Source organism: Urocitellus parryii, chromosome 12 (genome assembly GCF_045843805.1).
Source record: "Urocitellus parryii isolate mUroPar1 chromosome 12, mUroPar1.hap1, whole genome shotgun sequence".
NCBI lineage: Eukaryota > Metazoa > Chordata > Mammalia > Rodentia > Sciuridae > Urocitellus > Urocitellus parryii.
The window spans coordinates 37,250,680-37,273,053 of NC_135542.1; the positions used below are offsets into that span (position 1 = coordinate 37,250,680).

General features: G+C 52.8%; 1 protein-coding gene across 5 annotated transcripts in view; it reads left to right on the forward strand.

The window, feature by feature from the left end:
- Asap2 (ArfGAP with SH3 domain, ankyrin repeat and PH domain 2) overlaps positions 1–22,374 on the forward strand; it is a 152,227-nt gene that overhangs the window by 61,660 nt on the left and 68,193 nt on the right. For all 5 annotated transcript variants that reach the window (XM_026397822.2, XM_026397665.2, XM_026397739.2 and 2 more), the window contains exons 3-5: positions 5,866–6,011; positions 19,846–19,920; positions 21,372–21,421. In XM_026397822.2, coding sequence (XP_026253607.1) covers positions 5,866–6,011; positions 19,846–19,920; positions 21,372–21,421 — 271 coding nt within the window. The remainder of the gene's footprint in view (positions 1–5,865; positions 6,012–19,845; positions 19,921–21,371; positions 21,422–22,374) is intronic.

The window sequence follows — 22,374 nt, forward strand, 5'->3', positions numbered from 1 at the left end:
GAGCCCTGCAGTTGGGTGCTTCTGCCTCCCCAGACAGGCTTTGGGTCCTTCCTGTGTTCCTGGCTCACGTGAGCTCATCCAGGAGCGGCTTTGCAGGGGAGAGACAGATTGCAATGTTCTCAGGGGACACAGGCAGAGAACTAACCTGATCTAGCCATTGCAGGTGATAATGACTTCTTTATGTTAACTTCTTATTATAAAGATACTATGAGCTTAGTTTAGAAAATTTAGAAAATTCAGGGAAGCACTGGAACAAAGTCTCATCGGCCATGGCCACATCTCACTTCGTGTTTGACCAGGAGAGGCGCGGGCGAGCCTGGTCTGGGCCCACTTTGAGCTGCATGGCCCTGGGCTGATGATTGTCTCCCAGAGTCTGTTTCCTCTTCTGTAAGCACCCACCTCCGAGATCGCACCTGACCCATGCTGGCAGGTAATGGCTGCCATTTTACCACCACTGTGAGCATTTTGGTGAATGGTTTTCAGCCTCTTCTGTATACTTTACAAAATTGGGACTGAATGTCTGATTCTGTATCCTGCCTTTTGTATTTTTTTAAGTTGTAGATGGAAACATTATTACATTTGTTTTATTTAATTATCGAACCCTTGCTTCATGTGTGCTAGGCAAGCACTCTGCTGCTGAGCCACAACCCAGCCCTGGATCCTGCCTTTTTAAAACTTGGCATTCTGGGCTGACCATATCGAGATTTTAAAAGCTGACATAATATTCCATCTTGTGGCTAGACTGTTCCGTAGCCATCAGCACATTGTTGGAGCTTTTTCCATTTTCCATTTTTGCTCTTTATAAATGGTTCTGTACACACATCTCTGACCACCTTGATTACTCCTTTAGGGTGGGTTTCTGGAGGGGGTCTATCCAGTGGCACGACTGTAGTTAAGATTCTTAGTACAGATCTCCATGTTGTGAGCTGGGAGATTTTTTTTCTGGCATGACTGCAGAAATGAAGTCTGGAAATGGCTTTCTCCCAGGGGACATCCAGGAGAAGAGACCCTGTTAGGAAATGGGTGTATCTTGGACTGTAAGAACTTGCTTTCCCACGATCGTGTGCCACAGGCCAGCCCTGAAACCAGTGATGTGCAGGACCCCTGGCTGGAGGGGAGTGAGCTCCTTTATCTTGAGCTGTGCAGAGCGCCCTGTGTACATGTGGTGCACTGTGAATGTTAATTGTCACGTCATCTGGGGTTTGGCGCTGCTACCATGGAGAGCTTAGTCTCTGAGTGCTGCCTTCGAGACCTGCCTGGGATGCTTTCTGCCCTCTGGACCCCAGGTGGCTGGTTGTCTGGCCTGGAGACGGGTTGGAGGGGCCCCGGGGAGAACACTGGGGCCAGGGCCAGGTGGCCACCGGGGCTGGGGTGCATGCCCACCCCTTTTGCTTTCCTGCAGGTTATAGCACTTGGTGTTCTGCTGATAGCACATGTGCTTCCCTGGACGGCTGTAACATTTGTCTTAGCCTCGAGCCATGGATAGTGACAACGCGATAGGCAAATGCAGAAACGCCCCTGGTGTGGATAGTCAGGAACCAGAGTTGGGAAATCCATGTTCTGTTCCGGCTTTATCGCAAACCAGCTGTGTGACCTGGGTGCACTTGCCACCTTCTCTGAGCTTTGGCTTGATTGTCTGTAGAGAGGACTCTGGGTAGGTCACCTTTCAGCATCTCTAGACTGAAAGTACCCAGCAGGAGGCATGGATGGCCCCCAAGGAGGTGGGGACAAGAGATCTGTGCTGCCCCGTGATGGTTTGAGAGTCTCTTGCTGGCTGCAGCTAGGGGCTTTGAAAGAGGCAGGTCGACGGCCCTGAACCTCCTGGTGTTCCCCTGAGTTTCGAACTTTCCTGTTTCTGTCTCTGTTGCTTCTCTATTTGGCAACTCCTACCTGTCCTTGGAACCTCAGCCCAAATGTCCCCTTTGTAGCATGTGAGTCCTCAGTGCCCAGTGCATCGCCTGGCACACTGCAGGTGACTGGTGCACACACTGACGTCTCGAGATACTGGGTGTTCATCTCAGCTCCAAAGAGCATGCTTGTCCCCGGGTCTCACCTGACACAGTGTCGCCCTGTGGTTGGGCTCAGAGGAACAGGTGAAAAGTTCAGGGTGAATGTGGAGGTCGTGGGGTCAAGTTGGCTGTGGGGGACCCTGCCACGCACGTTTCTGGCAGCTCCATGCTGACGGCTTGCTTCCTCCCTGTGCTCTGGGACACCTTGCCCGGTCAGAGGTGTGTGTGAATGTGGCCCGTGGAGGAGGGGGAAGGGCTGCCTTTCATCCTGACAGTTTTTGCTTAAACCATAGACTCTAGGCCTGCTCCTTGATATCCATTTCTTAAAATAACAGTCAAGTAAACTAAAAAGCCTACCTAATGCCTACCTAAAAGCAAAACCTAATCCCACTTCTGAACTCAGCACGAGCTCAAGCTTGCTGTCTTCCCAGGCGGTTTCCAGGTGGGAGTCTCTAAGCTCATCCTTTGAATGGACCAGGGGGTTTCTGGCCGTGTGGTGTGGAGGATAGGGACGGATTGGAGTGGAACTGAAGACAGGGTCTCATCTCGTAGTGGTTTGTTCTCTGTGGCTCAGATTCTGATTTCCCCGAGTCCTTCCCAAATGAGTGCTTCTTGGCACCGATCATTAATAAGAACCGGAGCTTAAGATACACTTGAACCAGGGGGAGGTGAGAGCGCAAGCCCTTCTTAGGAGAACAGCTTTCATAGCTCTGTAAATAAAAGCTGATAGACCCAGGTTGGAATCTTTCCAGAAACTTTATTCCCAAGCTGTTTATTTTGGGTTCCTATTTTAAGTTTGTTTTGGGCAAAAGAGAGACACTCAACTACTTTCTGTTCTCTGGTAGGAAAATCTCCAGCTGGTAGGGACCACACCAGCAATGTGGAGTGCTTGGCGGGTCGGTGAACCTACTTGCGGGAAGTTTGCTGTTCCTACAGTGGGCACTGGGCTGGGTGTCCCAGGAAGACAGACACAGGACTTAGAGCATCTGTGAGACACTTTAAATCTGTTTGTGGGGTGAAAAGGGTGGGTAAAAACCCCAGTTGGACCAGCATGATGCATTCCCACTCATCTAAGCTGTGGCTGTGGGAGCATCAGAAAGTAGTGGTTGCAGGGCTCCCAGTGCGAGTCTGTGAGGCAGCACCAAGCCGAATGCTCACTGACCACCTCGGGGTTGCCGGGCTTTCCCACATTGTTTTGAAGATTTGTAAGGGAAGTAGTTTTTTAAAAACGAAGATACTTGACCTACTCCAGGCAGTCCCTTGAGGATCCCAGAAGGAGGGGCCCAGGAAGCACCTCAGTTTCTTGGAACTGGAACGCGAAACCACGCTTGTCTTTTCGTCTTCGTGGCAGGTGGGCTGACATCCACGTAGGGAGGGCAAGACCCCCAATAGTCACCAGGGACTGGGAGTGGTCTGCTCAGTGCTTAGAGAGGGGACTCTGATCTAGGGCAGGTCGCCTAACCTCTGAGTGCCACTTCGTTCATAAGAAAACCAGGCTGATCCCAGCCACCTCTTAGCATCACTCATAAACCCAACAGAAGACTCCAAAGCCACCCAGCAGGCCTCTATGCTGAGTCTCTTCCCTTGGGTGTCCACCTGCAGCAGCCATGAAGACGGGCGCCACCAGGATCCCGTGGGCCTCACCTTTTTCCTGCTGTGCCCTTGGGTTCACGTCACCCAGCACCAGCACTGTGAAGGAAGTGCCACCCTGCCTGTTGGCATCACTGCGAACCCCACAGAGCCCCAAGCCCGGAAGGAGCCGTGTGGAGTTGCACTCTGCTTCTCCCACACAGCGCCGCCTGCTGTGGCCCCAGCTCCGGGCTGAAACCCTACGGGGACTGCCCGTGTCTGGGCCACCCACTTTGAGATAGGGAAAAATGGCTGTAGTTTGAAAGGACCTGCCCTTCTCAGTTTACCACAGGCTCTGGAGTTAGAAATGGAAGAGATTGTTGATCCATCTGTGAAATGAAATTTAAAAAGCTAAAAATTGGGTTCTTTGGTTTTGGCAAGATTAACTATTCATCACTGGGAATCAACTGCCAGTGTGGCAGATCAGGAAAGAGTGGCCGAGGAGTGAGGCACGCTTGGGTCTCTGCCACTCTCCAGCGTCGCTTCCCAGGAGAAGCCATTTGATCTCTTTGAGACCTGATTTCTTATCAGTGTTGTAGAAGGAATATGTCTTTTGAAGTTTGGAAAAATTGGATGTGACGTTTGCGCTCCCTATAACGGCATCTGCCTCTGCTCTTCCTGTTGTTCATGCTGCTGGTCCTGGGCTGACCGTCCTTGCCTTGCTCTTTGATTCTCACCCCAGCCTGGGCGTATCTCACAGGGGGCCTGTCCTTCACGTGGCTGATAGCGTAGACTGCAGAGCGCCCAGGACTTCCCGCGGGCACGGACTTCACTGGCAGACAGAGTTGGAGCCTGCACCTTCTGAGGGCCTCTCCCTGATGCCACGTGCTTTAGGAGCTGTGCTTCCGTCCATGTTTGATTGTATCTAGCCTTCCTAGGCCCTTCAGTGAAATGTTTTTTATTAGGATTGAGACTTGTACATCGACATTAATTTTCTCCTGTGTTTGCTGGATCCACCCTAGGATCCTCCCAGAGTTCTCTGCAGTCGAGGGCACAGTGCTTCCCTGGGGGGATCCACTCGTGGGTCACAGGAGTGGCTCAGGGTCTAAGGCTGCTGTCCTCCAGAAGCAGCTGGCCCCTCGTTGGCCCCTGTTGTAAGGCCTGGGCATCGGCGTTGGCTGACGGTGGTTCTATTTCCCTGAGGGAGGATTCGGGAGCTGCAGAGGGGCTTCAGGATCTGTCCCTCAGTGAGGGAGCCACCGCACAGAGGCCACGTCCGCCTGCCCGCCGTGCCTGGGAGGTGGTTGTGTAGGATTTCTAATTGAATGATGAAAACCCAGAGCTCGGGGGTCGTGTAAGTGAAAGGGGTTCTGTTACAAAAACTCCTACACCCTCCACGAGGAAATCACTCTCCCATGTTGATCTGCCAGCTCCGCTTGTTCCCTGCCACTGCTTCTGGAAAGACCCGTGAGTGATCTTGATGTCCAGCAGGGATGGAGAACCAGTGGGCTGGTGACTGACCTGGGGTCCAGGTTTCCATTCCTTAAGGGGCTGCCTTGAGGCCTGTGAGAGGGAGACGCCAGCAGGTGGCTGAGGGTTTGCTTTTCTCACCAAATGTGTGTGGCCTCACGTTCAGGCCCAAGAAGAATACAGCTGGACCCTCTCCTCTAAGTGCTTCCCCTGTGGGGGGACACTCGACAGAGGACTTTCAATGTAACATGTCAGTGGAAGGACAGCAGAGGTGCCAAAGCCAGACACTGGGGCCCAGGGCCAGTCCCGTGAGCATCCTGCAGAAGGGGAGGGTGGGTGGGGTGCATAGAAGACCCAAGGCGGCATCTGGCCTCTGCTGCCCTGGCCTGGGCCATTGCTGTCCCTGTGGTAAGAAGTGACCACAGTGTGTTTCTCTTCTGAAGAGGCATCCTGAGCTTTAGGCTGGAGAGTGGCCAGCATCTCTTACCTGGTTTCTAGGAGAGGGCTGAGTCTGGGGACCTGGGACTTGTCCTGTGGGCCAAGGAGGAATCTTGGAGGCGTGGAAAGATGGCAGTCTCACCTGACGTGCCTCAGACTGTTGGACCTGGACAGGACTTTTCCTTGCCGTCTGCTGAGCTCCCCCTTTGGGACCTGTCGCCAGCACAATGGGTTGCTGTTGATTGAGCATTTCTTTCTGTTTTGTAACTTGACCTTTCTCTGAGCTTCATTCTGCTAATGTGTCCGCTTTCTTTCATGACTGAGAGGAAGCCGGCGGGCGGATGGCGTGCGTGTGTGTTAACAGTCTCTGCCTTTGCAGCACACGTGGAGAACGAGGAGCAGTACACCCAGGCTCTGGAGAAGTTTGGTGGCAACTGTGTGTGCAGAGATGACCCGGATTTAGGGAGTGCGTTCCTGAAGTTCTCCGTGTTTACCAAGGAGCTGACGGCACTTTTCAAAAACCTGGTAAGTGTCCGTCGGTTGTGTCGGTGCCCCATGGGCGTGTAAAATGCCTGCAGTTCCTCTTTGGGATAATCAGGATTTGTTTGGTAAAAATCACTCCTGTGGAACCTGAAAGAATTATATTTTCTAGACACATTGGGTCAATTTGAAATAAAGCTTAAAATTGTAGTTTTTACTCTAGTAAGTCTTTAAACCCACTTTGGCATTTTTAAATGTGCACAGCGGCTGCACAGAATGGGTAAATGCATTTGTCTTCTTAAGGGCCTTTGACTTCAGGTTTTAATAGTTTCTGATAATTCCAACAGGTATTCAAACTGGTAATATTTAATAAATGAGTTTCAGACCCCTCTTGCACAGCACAGTAACCTGTAACCAGAGCACAGAGAAGCCATGAATATTCAGAGGCCTTCTGTGCTCCAATACGTAGCGCTTAAAGAAACAGGACTGGAAACAGCCGTCTCCGTTTGGGGCAAGCGGAGATACGGGCTGGTGCTTGGTAACCGGGTGAATGGGCCCTTCTTGAGCTTGGCAGCCCTGTGCCATCCTCACTGTGGGAACAGAATTCTGAAGCAGTGGCAGCCAAGAGGGCTGCTGTGACCCTGCCTGGAGTTTCCTTCCACGAGTGGAGCAGGCCCTGGGGGTCACCCCAGCACGTCTTTCCTGTTTCTCTTTCCTGGCTTCTCGAAAAGGTTGCAGAAGGGCAGGTCAGAGCTAGCAGTGCTCTCTGTGTGGGGCGTTCATTTCCCTGTCAGCAAGCTCCCTACAAGTGAAAAGACAGCTCATGGTCTTGAGATGGGCCTGATGGTGGGTTTGCACCTCTGGCACCAGAAGGGCAGGAACCAGGGGACACAGCATGTGAGTTCACGATGGGAAGGCAAAGAGCAAGATCATTCAGGCTCTCGGTCTCTCTGTCTTCACTTGTAAATATTTACTCTGGAAATGGAGAAAGTAAAAACTTCTCATTGTGCTGAAGTTTCTTACTGGATGCATTTGAAATCTCTGGGGGCTCGGGTCACACTCATCACCCTTCACTCCTGCCCAGGAGAGGGAGGCAGCCCCCATGCTGAGCAGCCAGCCTTCACTGCAGCCCTGGCTGACATGCACAGAGCGGCCTCACTCTGGAGTCAGGAAAGAGCAGAGGATTTCTGTTATTGACTAGAGACACTGCTTGGTTCCAGGGTGAGGCCCCAGAGTGGCTGACACCGGGGCCCCTGGTGAAAGCGCGCACGCCTAACCTGCCCCTCCCTGGAGAAGCCCCTTCACTCACCAGAGCAGCCTCCACAGGGAGAGACAAAGCAACAGGCAAAAGAACTTGGAGGAACGAGAGCAGCGCAAAGAGCAGAAGAAAACGTTAAAGAAACTTTATTCGGTTTCTCATAGACACCCAAAGAGATGAAGGGGTGGGTGTTAAAGACGGCGTGGGAGAGGGAGGCCATTAACATAAGAGAGCAGACAATTAAAAATCCAGCGAGGAGGGTCGGAGCAGAAGAAATCTCTAGTAGGAAACATGAAAGGCAGGGGTTAATCCCCAAGCTCCAGCATCCAATCAAAGGCGTTCAGGGGAGAGGACAGAGGGGGGCGTGGGAGTCTGCAGGCTGAGGGGCTTCTGAGTGGGGAGGGCAGCTGAGAGGAAGAGGAGCACTGGGAACAGGGCAGGCCGGGGGAGCCTGGGGCGGTGTCGGGGCCCAGGAGGGGCCTAGCTGGGGATGCTGGAGATAGGTCAGGGCTGCTGGGACCCACTCCCAGGCAACTAGCTTTTTAAAAGTCTTTACTCAGCCGATCTCTCTACCTGGACTTTCTCAGCTGTAAAGTGGAAGTTACAACAGACCTGATTTTGTGTACAGAATACAGCCAGCCAGTTGCTTCTTCAATTTCACTTATTTAATCCTGGCAACAATCCGATAAAGTGAGCCAGTGTTAGCCCACCTTGTGGATCGTGTGGCAAGGCCCTGGGTGGTATAAAGAACCCCCTTCTCTCGGGAGGCCCAGAGACCCTGGCCAGCTTTGGTTAAAGGGCCACCCTGCTGCCTTCCACATGGAGGAACCCAGTGTGAACTAACCCGCATTCAGCTGTCCATGCGGGGAGCTGCCAGGTAAAGCAGGGCAGGTGCATTGCTAAATGCAGTTCTTCACACATCACAAGTTCAAGTTGCTGACCCTGCTCTCCCCCGTGGCCAAGACACACTGAGACCAGCGTGTGGCAGATGTGGGCATGGAGGGCATTCTGTTCCACTCCCTGGGACTGCTTGCAGGAGAGCCCTACGCCCTCCCCTTGAACACTGGGTACACGCTGATGACTTACGGGCAGAGCTGGGATTCAAACCCAGGTCTTAAGAAGCCCAGTTCTGGTGTTTCCACTGTGACCTTTGAAGGAACCCAGGCCTCTTATCAACCCACAGTGAAGAAGAAGACTCAACGAAACAGAAGGCAGTGCATGGGAAACAGCAGATGGAGGGCTCCTCGATTGGCCACACTGCTAGGGCAGGAGGCAGCCCAAGGGCTGAGCTCCTGCATGCCAGGAGGAGGAGGAGGACAGGCCAGCATCCAGGTGAAGTGAGTGAGTGGGCAGGGTGTGTAAGTGACATCCTACACCTAGGAGGTGTCAGAGTTGTAAGATGTGTGAACTGGCTAAAGCCCTGCCTGGATGACTAGCTTCAAGGATCTGTGCGTTGTCTTTGTTTTGGTTCTTACTTAATGGAGTTAGGACTGTTTACCAGCAAAGATCAAACAGAGAAAGTCTCTTATTAGCGCCCAGAGCAGCACCCATCAGGCCTGGTTTTCCAGGCGTGTGAGGGGTAGAAGGTGTGGACTCAGGAACACCAAGCCATCCACAGCCCATGTGGAGGAGACAGATAGTTTTCCTTGTTTGGTAGGTTGTGTACTGTTTTTATTCCTGTTTGTGGTCACATGTCTTATCTCATATTCTCAGAGGCTTTCCTTTGCTTTCCCTAAGCATTTGGAAAACATCTCAGTCCTGTGTGGCTGAGGTTCTCCACTCCACCTCTTGCCCAGAGAGGGTGGTAATCACCCTCTTGCTGCTTGAAGTCGAAGGACGTTTCTAAGGCAGTTGGAGCATTTCCAGACTCAGGCCCACTTGGGATACAGTGAGACTTTTATCTTAATAGGTGAGATTCTCACCTTCAGGAAGCCGGGGGGATTTTCCGTGCAGTCCTGCAGATAAAGGGAGAAGCCAGGCAGCTCCAGAATGGTGCACGTGTGATGTTAAACAGACACAGAGCCAGCCCACTCTTGGCTCCTTTCCCCCTCCTGCAGAGATTTCCAACGGCCATTCTTTGTGGTGAGAAGTGGCCTTTTAATGATAGGCTATAACACGGGACCAGTTTCTGAAAGGTTAATGACAGGTAAGTTGGTGTGTGTGACTTCAGAGAATGGGTGATAAAGGGGCTCCCAGTCTGTGGCGTGCTCCACGGGAAGGTCGGTCAGCGTCAGGCGGGGGCCAGCGGGGCTGGGCTGGGCTGGGTGGAGCTGCAGCGTGAGAGCAAGAGTGTCCCAGGGCCCGGGATTCTACTTCATTCACCCTGGACGAGGAGCCTGAGGGTTGCACCCAGTGAAATGCGCCTAGGATGTTGGTATTTTTGTTTTTGTCTTTTTTTTTTTAACACAAACAACCAGAGTTGGAAGAAGTTGTAGCCACAGAGTGAAGGACACTGGCAAGGTTCTGACTGGTGAGCAACAACCTGTGGCTTTGTAGTGAGAGGCCCTTGCCCGGCCAGTGCTGCGTCTCGCCCGGCTGTCCGTCATGGTAGAGTGGTACCTCGTCTTAGCAGGGTCGGACTTTGGTAAAGGACGAGCTGATCCTGCATATTATCAAAGTTTGTCATTGAAAGTCTAGTCCTTGTCACCACAAGTCCCTACCTCAGTACTTTCACAAACTTTTTTTCCTTTTAAGTTCTTCACCGAGGACACCTTGTGTTTTAATGATCTTATCAGACAGGGCCACTCATCACATTCCTCACCTTGTTGGGAGGAAAACTCAGTCATTGTTTGGGCATAATTAATGACCTGTGATAAAATCTGGGCCCCTCCAGTGCTTGCAGTATTTGAGTATCGATTAGCCCCAGACAGTTGGACTTCACACCTGCTTTTTAATATTGGGATTCCTGTTGCTGGTGGCTGTTTTTATGGCCCTCGAGGCTTGCTGCTTGTTGCACAGTGCTTTGAGCTGGAGAGCAAGATGATGTGACTCTTGAGTCCTAGGCCTTGAGTCGGCAGCACATAGGGCTAAGGCCTTTGGGGAGCGAGGTGGATCTGGAATGTCCCCTGAAGGCCTGTGTGTTAAAGGCTTCCTCCCCAGTCTGTGGCACTGTTGGGAGGTGGTGGAACCTTCAGGAGGTGAGGCCTAGTGGAAGGAAGGTAGGTCATTTGGGGTGTGTCCTTGAAGGTAGGAGGTGGGGCCTAGTGGAAGGAAGTTAGGTCATTGGGGGTGTGTCCTTGAAAGTAGGAGGTAGGGCCTAGTGTAAGGAAGTCAGGTCATTAGAGGGGTGTTCTTGAAGGCAGGAGATGAGGCCTAGTGGAAGGAAGATAAATCATTGGGGGTTGTTCTTGAAGGTAGGAGGTGAGGCCTAGTGGAAGGAGGGTAGATCACTGGGGGTGTGTCCTTGAAGGGGATATTGGGAGCCCAGTCTCTTCCCTTCTCTCTGCTTCCCAGCCACAATTGTATGGGCAGCCTTCTCTGCCACCTGCACCCCACCACGATGTTTTGCCTCACCACAGGCCCAAAACAACAGAACCAGCTAACTATGGACTAAAGAATCATGAGCCAAAACAAACTTTTTCTCACTTAAATTGATCATCCCAGGTGTTTTATCACAGCAATAGAAAGCTAACACATGAATGGACCAACTGGAGCTACTTGAGATGCTCAGAGACCTTTGCCACTTAGGTTCTAGTGTTTCCACTTACGTTGGACATTCGTTGTCTAGACTCATGAGACTTCAACACTCTAAACTATTTCACATAAACCAGTCTCCATCCAAAAACAAAAGCACATTCTTGTTTGATTGAAACAAAACTAACAAGGCCAATATACTATTTCCTTTTTTGGAGCCGGGGGAGATGCTGCCTCATGGTCACTCCCATAGTCTGAGGACTTCAGAAGTCAGAGAGAGTGGGACAAGCTATAGTGGAGAGGAGAAGGCAGTGAGGCCGAGGCCTCAGAGAGGGGGAACTTGCAGAGGTCAGGCCTCGGTGCTGGCTGGGAGCTGCCCACCCACTGGTGGCGTCTGGGGCACTGTGCTCCATAACTTCTCTCTGGGCTTTGATTACGACGCACAGCATTCTCTGCACACTGTAGACAGCCCAGAGACCCTAGGGATGCAGCCTCAAAAGCAGGAAGTGGTGACTCCTTGCCCAGGCTTTGGGTCCCTGGGTATTTCAGGTGGAGGTGAAGCAGGATTGTCTTGGTGGCTTTAACAAGCTGTCCTTGAGCCCACCTTCACACAGGTGTGATTGCAAGGTTTAGAAACAAATGTCCTCACAGCTTCTCAAGTGCGTGTTGGCTGGGCTGTTAGAGCTCAGAGTAGAGTTTGTTCTGTTTTTATCATCCTGTGCTTTGTCAGTGTCCAGCTATTTAAAGGACAACTGCCTGCATCCAGAGGACCTCAAACTCTTACCTGAAAGCTGGGAAGGCTGGAGCAGGAGGTGGGGGTCAGTGGAGCGGCCTTGTGGGTTCAGTGGTGGGAGACTGCCGTGACTTTCTCCTCACTTTCTGCAAAGGCAGAAGAGAAGCTGGCAGGAGGAGGAGGAGCATCAGGCGGAGCCTGGAAGCAGCAGGTGCTCGCCATTCTAGGAAGGTGTGCCGAGAGGAGCCTTGGGAGAGTGGGGGAGACTCCAGCCTGTTTCTGGCCTAAGGACGGAGCTGGTAGCTGAAGGCGTTGACATACAGGAGGGGGGACTGTGTCCCTTTGTCTCCTCCTGTGGGTGATGTGGTCCTGCCTCCTTAGCGTGCATCCCCTGCCCCTGGATTTTTTTGTGTGCTAGGGCTGGAACCCAGGGCCTAGCACAAGCTAGGCGAGCCTGCCACCAGAGCTGTACCCCTCGCCTTGCATTCCCCTTCCTTGAGAATACTCAGCTATTTATTAATCATTGCTTAAAATCAAAACTTGGCAACCCTCATCAATACCTGCATGTTTCAGGTTCTAGTCTACAAAGCATTTGGACAGAGTTTGGTTGGCTTCCCTGGGGGCCTTGGCCTTGTAGCCACAGAGCATCCCTGGAATCTCCTGGGGCCTCTTACAAGTGCAGACTGCCTGGGGCCTACTGAAGAGAGGGGAGTGGGCCTCAGGAAGACTGAGAAGCCTGCTCCAGAGCAGAGGCTCAGAGGGACCTGTTAGGAAGGCAGTGTCACAGGCCTACGTCAACATGCATAATTGTGCTTCTCCAGCTTCAGTGTGTCAGCATCGCCAGGACTCGGGGAGCCCACGCCTGTTGGGTTCCACCCCAGAATTCATTCCACCCTCTGGGGAAGGGCCTAGGAGCCCATGTTTCTACAAGTTCCCTGGTAATGCTGAGCTTGGTGATCAGAGCCACACTTCCAGGGCCCCTTGGCTTCTGCCCTGGGGGGAGTTAAGAGGTAGGCGCCAAAGGTACAGCTGAGGCCAGAGAAAATACCTTCTGACCTGGGGCTTTGAAGGGGATGAATTTGAAAAGGTGCATTCATTCTTGGCTGGTGCCTTGCTGCTCGGGAGACCTGGGGGTTTAGAAGAATCGAGGGTCCCGAGAGTCCTGGGTTCTTCTGTGCCCCCTGTGTCCCTCCTGCTGGCTTCCAGCAGAGGACCGACTGATGTGCAGTTTTGTCATTTGTTCTAGTAGGAGAAGGGGGCAGAAGGTCCCTATTTTCTCTCTGCTCAGAACCTGAAGGATCAAAGCAGCCCGACTGCCAGAGAAGTGCGTTAAAAGCAGAAAGCAGGTCAGCGGTCCCCTCTGTTCTGGTGTGGAAGTTGCCAGTGGGTTCTTGGCAGCCAGCCGGCTCTGATCTTTCAGTTTATGTTAAACATCAGGATTGGCATGGGCTCCCCCTATCAGAGGTGCTCCGCTGCCAGGGAGATGGTGCTGGGCACATCTGTTCATTGGGTCCTCTGTGAGAAGTGTGCACAGGACCGCGTGCGTGTGTGCCTGTTTGTGCGAGCACGTGTGGCAGATCAGGGCAGCACTGTCCGTGGCCCAGGGATGTCTCTTACTCCAAAAGTGGAAGTGGCCCGGGTGGCTTTCCTCCGAGAGTCCCCTCATGCACACGGGATAGCTGCTGTGCGTGCAGAGGACCAGAGACCAGGGACGGCACCTGGGGAGGCAGCGCCCAGCCCAGCCTGTCCTGGCCTGACCTGTCCAGACGTCAGCCCTCCCCACCATCTCCGCAGTGAGAAGTAGGGGAGAGCTCTGGCTCAGATGTCATCTACTCAGAAGTGTCCCTGTCCTACTGATGATCACGTCGTCGTGGTACAGTGGTGCTTAGACTGGAAACAGCTCAAAAGTCCATCATCAGGTGTCTGGATGAACACCGGTGGCATCTCCACAGATGGAGTAGTGAAAAGGAATGGCCACCCCCAAAACAGTGGCCTGAATGAGTCTCAGCCTCAGAATTGTTCCGGAAGAAGCCGGCTTGAAACTCTGGAAGTCAAACCTTCCGTGGAAGCAGGGCTGGGTTGGTGGTTCCATGGGGCCCGGAGCTGGGGGTAGAGGGATTTGGGGGATGTGAGTAGGTTGGGATTTTGGCAATGGCTTCATGGATATATCCATGTCATAACATATTTTATGCGTGCAGTGTGTGCAGTTTATTGGACATCACACCCCAACAAAGCTGCTTCAAAGAAAAATTGTTTGCTGACCACCTTGATGTCCGATAGGACTTTGCTGTGGTGGAAATGTCTGTCTTGCCAGTGTGACAAGCCAGCAGCCCCGTGTGGCTGTGGAGAGTTTGAAAGGTGCAGTGCAACTGAGGAGCTCGTTCCTAACTCCATCTATTCCGTGCACACGGGGGAGGCACACACAGCTGGCCTGTCCTACCACCCAGCACACCTTATAGCCCTGCCAGCCCCGCCCCTCACAGTGGGCCAGCTCCTGGAGGGAAGGCCATCTCTTGAAGACTGTTTTAGGCTTACATATGCTCTGCCAAGATGCCCTTCACACAGACGTCGGAGTGTGAGGTCCTCCTGTAGCTCTCCATCTGCTGAGGCCTGACAGGAGGGTTTGCCCAAGGTGAACAGGCGGTCACCTGGGCTTTCCTGTGAACCATGGGATCAGTCACCATATGCTCCAGGTGGAAAACTCCCCTGATCTCAAACCATTCCTTTTTGTTTTTGTTTTTGTTTTTTTTTTTTGGTACTGGAGATTGAATTTGAGGACACCCAACTATTGAACCACATCCCCAGCCCTGTTTTGTGTCTTATTTAGAGACAGGGTCTCACTGAGTTGCCTAGCACCTCACTTTTTTGCTGAGGCTGGCTTTGAACCTGTGATCCTCCTGTCTCAGCCTCCTGAGCTGCTGGTGTGCCACTGCACCTGGCAGTATTGTCTTTTTTACCTCCTAATTTTTCTCACAAAGCGGGTGTATTAAAATAAATTGCATGACACAGATAAAAGTTTCAGGTGGGATTCTTTGTCCACATTTTTGCACTGTATGGAGACAAAATGGTCTTTGTAAGGAGAGCAGAGAGGAGAGCCCTGGAAGGTCTGTTCTTTTCTAAATTCTGGCAGCTGGAGCTGGATTCTGCCGGGGGTTTTAGGCTGTTCCTTAAAACTGGAGATCTGCGACTTGAGAGCCTGAGGTTCAGGCTTCTACACAGAGCTTTGGGCAAGGTCATTTGGCAAAGCAACACTGCTCACTGAAGTCAGAAGTGGCCGCAGCACGACTCTGGGTGGGGCTGCATGCTGGGGCCAGCTTCAGGGTCCAGTGACCAGAGCCAGCAGGGCCAGCAAGCCTGTGCCCTGTGAATAGAGGCAGGACAGATAGAACTGGAGCTAAGGAACATTGAGGCCCCAAAGTGAAATAACCAGCAGGAATAGTGTGAAGAGATGGCTGAGCGGCTGCCCTACCCTGCCTGTCTGTGTGATCGCCTCTGGGATTAGCTTAATGATTTCATTCTTGATCCCTGGCAGTCCTGTGTGCTGCCTGCCCGATGACCCAGTCACTTTATTTGCACTTGTGAGATTGTAGACCTTTGCCTGTGAGTGACTCATCTTGTTAGACACGTCCAAGTGAACTCGGAAAAGCAGAGACAGGAAGGGGGACAGAGAAAGAGAGGATTGTTATTTTAAAAGCTTGCATATTTGCTGGTCCATTGTTAATGGCAGCGATTAGGGGTTTTAACTTGTGTTGAGGTTTGTGTGCTGTCCCAAAAGCCATGTTATCGACTGTGCTTGTCAAAAGTAAATCCAAGCTGGTGCTGCTGGGTGCTGAGGAAGGGTGGGCTGCCCAGGGCAGGAAGTCCTTCCTGTCCATCATCGAGGTTTCGGTGCTCGTGAACCGAGGCTGGAGCTGTCTGCACACAGGGACCTGCAGTCCTCGTTTGCTCTGGTTTTCGTCTCCTGGCCAGAGCTGGAGGGTGCCTTCAGCAGCTGCCCTGCATGTTCAGTGAGGAGGACTCCTGCCTTGCTGCCGGCCAGGCCTGCTTGACATCTGGCCCTGATCACCTGTTCTCTAGCCGGGTCGAAGCTGGGCCACATCCGGAAAGCTCTCCCTGATGCACAGTGCTCGTGCGCTGTGCGGGTCACACAGGCAGAGGGCAGAAACGCCGAGGGAAAGGGCCAGGTGTCCTGGAGTGTGGCCGACTGCCTAGAGGAGCCCTTGGTGGGGTCTGCTTACATCTGTGACAGTTCCTTTAAGCAGACAGGCAGGCGGCTTCCTGGAGGCATGCTCACTCTCTGCAGGTGGCACCCATTTCAGTCCAGCCAACACTCTCCAGTGGCAGCTCACAGCCTCTTAACAGTTACCTCTGTAGCCTCAGCTCCAGGCAACCACTGCTCTAGTTTCTGTTTCAGTGATTTAGTTTTGATCAGGAAAGTAACAGTTTCCTATTTTGGCTAATTGGCATGACTCCAAGAAGAAAAATTGACCAAACGAAGCCCAGACTCCCCATTGACCTGGCGCCCAGGCTGTCCCCTTTACTAATGCAGCTGTCTGGGCCCTGCCCAGGCCCCCCGTCAGCAGGACAGCATTTCCCGCCTTCTTCTCAAGGTCTGTGTCACATCTCTGCTCAGCAGAGATTTCTCCTGTGCTCAAGCTAAAAGTCATTTCTCTTCCTGGGAACTCCCTGCTTCCTAGGGCCCGTGGAGTCTCACTTTCAACTCACTCACAGCAGCTCGGCCCCGTGAGTTCCTGAGGACTGAGGTTCTAATTAGTCTCCATCCCCGACTCCTCTGCACCTCCCCAGCCTCCTCTGTCCCCCGCCACGGGGCTGCCTGTGTCTCCTGCAAGGCGTTCATCGCAGTCGTGATTAGCTGCTGAGTGTCCCATTCACATGAGACGGTGGACCCTGTCCCAGTGTCCAGCCCAGGACGGTCCCACCCATTGCTTAAGTACAAGAAGGATGAAAGCCAGCCAGCTGAGTGTGGGTGCCCGTCAGTCACGTGCTCTTTGGCCTTGTGATGTCTTGCTGTAGTGCCAAGCTGTGCCCACCTTTGCCCCTAGTATTGGTCGTCAGAACCTGAGTTCTCATTTGAGGTATATAGTGAATAGTCTCGAGGTAGATGTCTAATCCTAATTGCAACTGATGTGCTTTTTCCATGTGTAGAGAATCTGGTTTTTCCCACTCACCATGCATTTATACCCTCACATCCCCTTGGTGAAAAACCTACTGGGATTCTTCCTACAAATGTGGTTTTCAACCTAGAAGCACCTCACTCCCTCTTCTTCCCATCTACCATGCAGCTGCGTGGCTCTGGTGCCACCCTGGGCAGCTCTGAGTCTCCCTGCGAGACACTTTTGCTGCCCCCTTGCATGCCCACACCTTGTCCAAGGTGCCCAGCACTGGTTTCTGGGCCGGCCCAATCACTGAGTGCCGTGACTAAGCGAGGCAAAGTGATGGTGTGGACAGATGGGCAGAGTCTCACGGGTCAGAAACTGGCACAGTTTACCCTTCTTCCTAACCTTGGATCAGCCGGCCTGATTGCTTAAAACTGAAGTCATCCTGTCATGTTGAGGAGCCACTGGCCTCTGTAGTGTAAACATGCGCTCCGTGGTGTGCCTCCGAGTCGGGAGCTCCTGTGTGCCTGGACGTGTTGTTTTCTCTACAGGACAGGCGTCCTGCTTCCCTTACCCTTGTAGTAGCCAGGTATTGCTGTCTACAAAAAAGACTCCAGTAAAATGTGAAGGGTGAGGTGTCGAGTTTGCCTGGGCACTGGCTGTATGGTTTGGTTGACAGGTGTTAATAGAACTCAGGTCATGTCTGAAGCCGCTGTACATCTGTCTTATATTCGAGATGCTCAGAAGAATGTGAAAGTGTACAGGTTTGTTCCACCCACACTTTTTGAGCATCCCCCTCTGGACCACGCCCTGTGCCAGGTGCCCTGTGCCAGAAGCTCTGGGCGCTTGGGACACAGCACGGGTGTGTGCCCTTTAGAATGTGCAGTGAGGCCAGCGTGGTGGACGCAGGGGAGCCTGAGGACATTCAGGAACAGGACAGCACGGGGAGTTTCAGGAGGGCCCCTCCTGCTGGGGAGGCTGTGACCACTTCACAGAGACAGGGCACTGGGGCCACTTGTGGTGGGTGTGGCTTTAGGCCATGAGGATAAAGCAGGCACGAGATGGAGCACAATTAGCAGGAAGCAGAGTTCAGGAGGCCGACTGAAGAAGAAAAATAGCAAATACAGGTAGAGTGCACAGGGTTTCAAGGGCACAGAAAGTAGTTCGTGTCTGTTAGGGACGTGGCCCCGAGTGAGTCTGGCAGGGCCGTGCAGTAGGGATTGGTGCAGGCTGGTGGCAGGGATGCTGTCCCCTCTGTCCAGAAGGGGCACTGAGGCCGCACTGAGGAGACCTTGGACGTGGCATGGAGGGATGTTGTGGGAGGGCCTGGAGGTCGGAAGACTTGAGGGAGGGAGTAGGGTGAAGCGTGGCTCCGGGCCGCGGAGCAGGGAGGAGCCCACCCTGCGGGTGGAGGGAAGTGCTCGCTGTGCAGGGACCGTGTGTCTGCTGCAGGTTCCTCCTGCGCTGGTCCACCATGGAAACCAGGTGTGCCTGCTCCCGGAGGTCGGTCACTGGCAAGGCCTCTGTGTGTCACCATCCCTTCGGGTCATCCGCAGACCTCACCTTAAACCAAGCCTTTCAGGCAGGAAGCATTTACCTCTTTGAGGAGCTGATCACACTGTGCCCTGAAGGAGTGCCAGCTACAAGAGAAATGTGGCTATTTAATTCTGAGGCAGACGTTACCCCCCAAAAAGTCATCTCTGAAATGACACTTGTTAATTGATGAAAATTATTTGGCAGAGTTCTTTTTTTTGGTACTGTGGATTGGACCAAGGGGCTTAACCACTGAGCCATACCCCAGCCCTCTTTACTTTTTATTTTGAGACAGGGTCTCGCTAAGTTGCTGAGGCTGGCTCTGAATGTGTGGTCCTCCTGCCTGAGCCTCCCAAGTTGCTGGGAACACAGGTGTGCGCCACCCTCAGAGTTGGCTGAGGATGCAGCAGGCGCTGTTAGGCACCTAACAGTATTTTCAAGTGAATTTTTGTCTGAAAATTGTATCTACCCAGTGGTGTCTGGAAATCACATCCCGTATTGCCATAAACACGGCACCTCGGTTTTATCTCCCTATTGAAGGTAATTGAACTGAAAATGGTCGGCCCAGTGGTGAGAGTGCCCCACCCCCCTTCTGCTCGGGGCCTGTCAATTGGAGCTGGTAGCCCAGGGTAGGCTCAGGCCAGGCCCGGCACGGGAGCTGCTGTCCTGCCAAGTGCAGGAGGACTGAGCGGGGAGCACTTCACTGGAGAGGGAGTCTTGGGGGCTCAGGATGCGAGTCCCTGCCTGGAGGTTGTCCCTGGCTGGGGCTTTGCAGCTTTGACTTTGCTGGGGTTCAAGCTGCCGGTGTGACGGACTGGCCTGCCTGGTGTGCCCCGGGTGTCAGGAGGGTGGATTCCACCGGATTTGGTGGGGGCCAGCAGTCTCCTGCCTTCCTGCTGCAGGAGGAACGGGGCTCCAAGACTCTGCCCTTGGTCTCCTTCCTCCAGCTGCACCCCTTCACCCGCTCTCCCCCATGCTCCCCACACCTCACACACACTGGCACCCATGTGCACCCTCACGCTCTCCATACACACCCCTCGACACACCCGTTCCTCCTGCACTCACCGACACACCCCTCGCGCTCACTCTCAGCACTCACTCCTGGGCCTTCCCAGCAGACGGAAGCCTGGATCTGCCTCTCCTTTGGTCTATCTCCAAATGGGGAGCTCTGTGCACGGAGTGGGGAGCCTGAGAGCCGCAGGGGTGTTCCCTTCACTCGGGTTCTTCAGACCAGGTCTGTCGTTGCTGCTTTCAGAGACATTTTCCTCACTGTAACTGCCTTTGCACAGACTTCAGAGCTGAACAGTGCAGGTTCACTATTGAGAAAGCACACGGCCTTTCGTTGGGTATGCGTAAAACACGCAGAGCTTCCATTAGACGTGTGTTAGGTATGTGTAAAACACGCAGATGCTTTAGACAGGTATCTCATCTGTGAAATGGTTGTGTCAGGAGGGCACGGGACTGCGTAAGGCCCTCCACTCTTGTGCTGCGCTGGCCAGATTTTCAGGGCCGTTTAGTCATGACCAAATGCCCTCTCTAACGTCTTGCTTACCTGGATTAAAAGGCAAACGGAGTAAGAATGTCCTCTTTGTTTTTGTCTTTTAGATTCAGAACATGAACAACATAATCTCCTTCCCTCTGGACAGTTTGCTGAAAGGGGACCTGAAAGGAGTGAAAGGGGTAGGACTCCATCCGGGTCTCGGGCCTCACACCTCCTGAAGTCCCAGCCTGGGTCATGGCCCCACAGGGCAGCTGCCACCATTCCTCCTGGGACAACAGGGCGCTTTTGCTTTCTCTGTCCTTTGGTTTGCCATTTGACACCGCCTTTGGGCCAGAACATGGTGACGCTTGGCCTTGCTGGTCATCCTCTGGGTGCCACAGTCTTGGGGAGGGGAGAAAGCGAAGGGGGGTGAGGCTCTGTCGTGGAGACGGAGCACGGCCAAGCCCCTCGGTTAGCAGGGAGACCTGTGAGGAGCCTGGCTCTTCCAGCCGCCGTGCCACGGATTCACAGCTGGGAAGGGACCCAGCCAGGACGGTTGTCCTGAAGGGAGGGTCGCATTCTCAGGGCCTGGCTGGCTTCGTGTTCTGCGCCCCAGAGGCTGGTGGCTGTTGGGGACATGCCTGCCGTGACGGACCTGCTTCACGGGGGCAGGCAGGGCTGGAGGGGGCTTGGCTGAGTTCTTGGGAGTCGAGTTCTTTGCTTGGCTCTGTATGTGACTCCTGGGCCTATCTGGAAGCCCTGGCTGACCTGTCTTGGGGCTCTCTGCTGAGACTTGTTGGTGTCTCCCTTACAGAATGTGCCAGGAGAGAGCATTGCCCACCCTCCCTCTGGGGGCTGGAGAACAGGGCATCTGGGTTAGTCAGAACCACCAGAGGGAGGGTGCCCTGGGCAGGGAGGGGTGGCCCACAGTGGAAGCCGTGGTGGCAGCTGCCAGGTGGGAGCATGTGGGGCGGGAAGTGCCAGAGCACTGAGGACTTTGCAAGGCCATTGAAGGGTTTTCCTCTCCCACAGAACCCCAGTGCAGGAGGCATCGCCAGGTAGGAAGGATCAGACAGATTTTAAGGGTGCAGAATCTTTTGAGCCAGGCTGTCAGAGCATACGAAGTGTCACCTCCGGACAGTGCAGAGGGACCCCAGGGAACCTGGGTGGGTGCGTGGGTGGCTTTTATGTCCCGATTGTCAGGCTCCAGTCAGGGCCAGGTGTGTCAGGGAGATTCCCATGCCAATGGGAAAAGTCAGAGTCCCCTTCTTTCAGAGAGAGGTACTGTGTTATTCCAGATCTTCTCTTTCTAGATTCAGTTTTAGGATACACCAAGGGCAGAGAGTCAGGAGGGGTGACAGATGATGGATCAGGCCTGTTAACTGGGTGATGGGTACATTGACACGTCTCTGTACCTTTTCGCACATTTGGCATCTTCTATGATAAATATTCTAAAAGGAGAAAGAAAGAAGTGCCAGCTCCAGTCTTATTAAGAGCCTGTGCTCCGGGTTCTTTATTTTCTCATGGGGTTTCGTCCATCATTTATTACAGAAATTAATGTTCTGTTCAGGACTGGTCTAGGGATAAGGAAGTGTGTTTTGCCCAGAAGTTAATGATTTGTCCTGCTTAATTGCTGCTTCTCTGTTTACAGGACTTGAAAAAGCCCTTTGATAAAGCTTGGAAGGACTATGAAACCAAAATGTGAGTGTTTTCATTTTTAAAAATATGTGTAGGTGACTTGAGATTTCAATTTTAAATCAAGTTTGGTGCCCCCAGGGATCGTCTGAATAAACCTTGATCCAGGAAGGACACCGGAGCCGCGCTGCACGGTTCCCGATGAGACAGGTGCTTCTGTGGGTGCTGACTGCACTCGGGGGGGTGGCCTCTTCCAGAGCCCTGTCCCTTTTTCTGTGGCATTATGGTGGTCATACGTGTCATGTGCAGAACCTACCAAGGGAAGTGTTTGTCTTCACATTCTTCTCATTTTACTGCCATTTGTGATAGCGTTGCAGTTCTCAGACGTTGTCTTTGTGATGATTTATGAAAACCATCTGCTTTTAGCTTTGGGTCTGTGTTTCTGGAACACCGGGCTCCTTGGTTTTAGAAAGATGCTGCCACACCGTTCTCCTTCTGCTTTGCTTGATTACTTTGTCAGAGAAGAGCATGAAAGACGTCTGTCGGCTCTTCCACACAGACTGTGAGCTCTGCTAATGTCGAGCTCGCCCCTGCTGACGGTGGACAGTTGTGTAATGCTTCCCTCATTCCTAGGGTGGGGAGAATTGAACCAGCGAGAATCGAGCTGGCCATTGTGTGGAAGAGGGGTTTCAGTTATTTTAAATACTGGAAAAAAAGAAAAACACTTTTAAATGCCTCGTGTTTACTTTGCATAATCTCTGTGCCTTGGGATTGGAGACTTTTCTGAATGGAAATAGAAACTTCCATACAAAGCCATCTGGTAAAGTGAGAGGTGTTAGGAAGGAAGTCAATTCAGATGTGAATATAAGTGGGTTTTTTCCCAAACCAGCTTTGGATGTCTTTTCAGTAGTGAAGGATCACAAAGATCAAAGTAATGAATACTCAACCTTTGATACTTACTCTGTTTATAGAAATGTTAAATTCCCACACAGAGTCGCTTGGATTCCAAGTATGGCGTT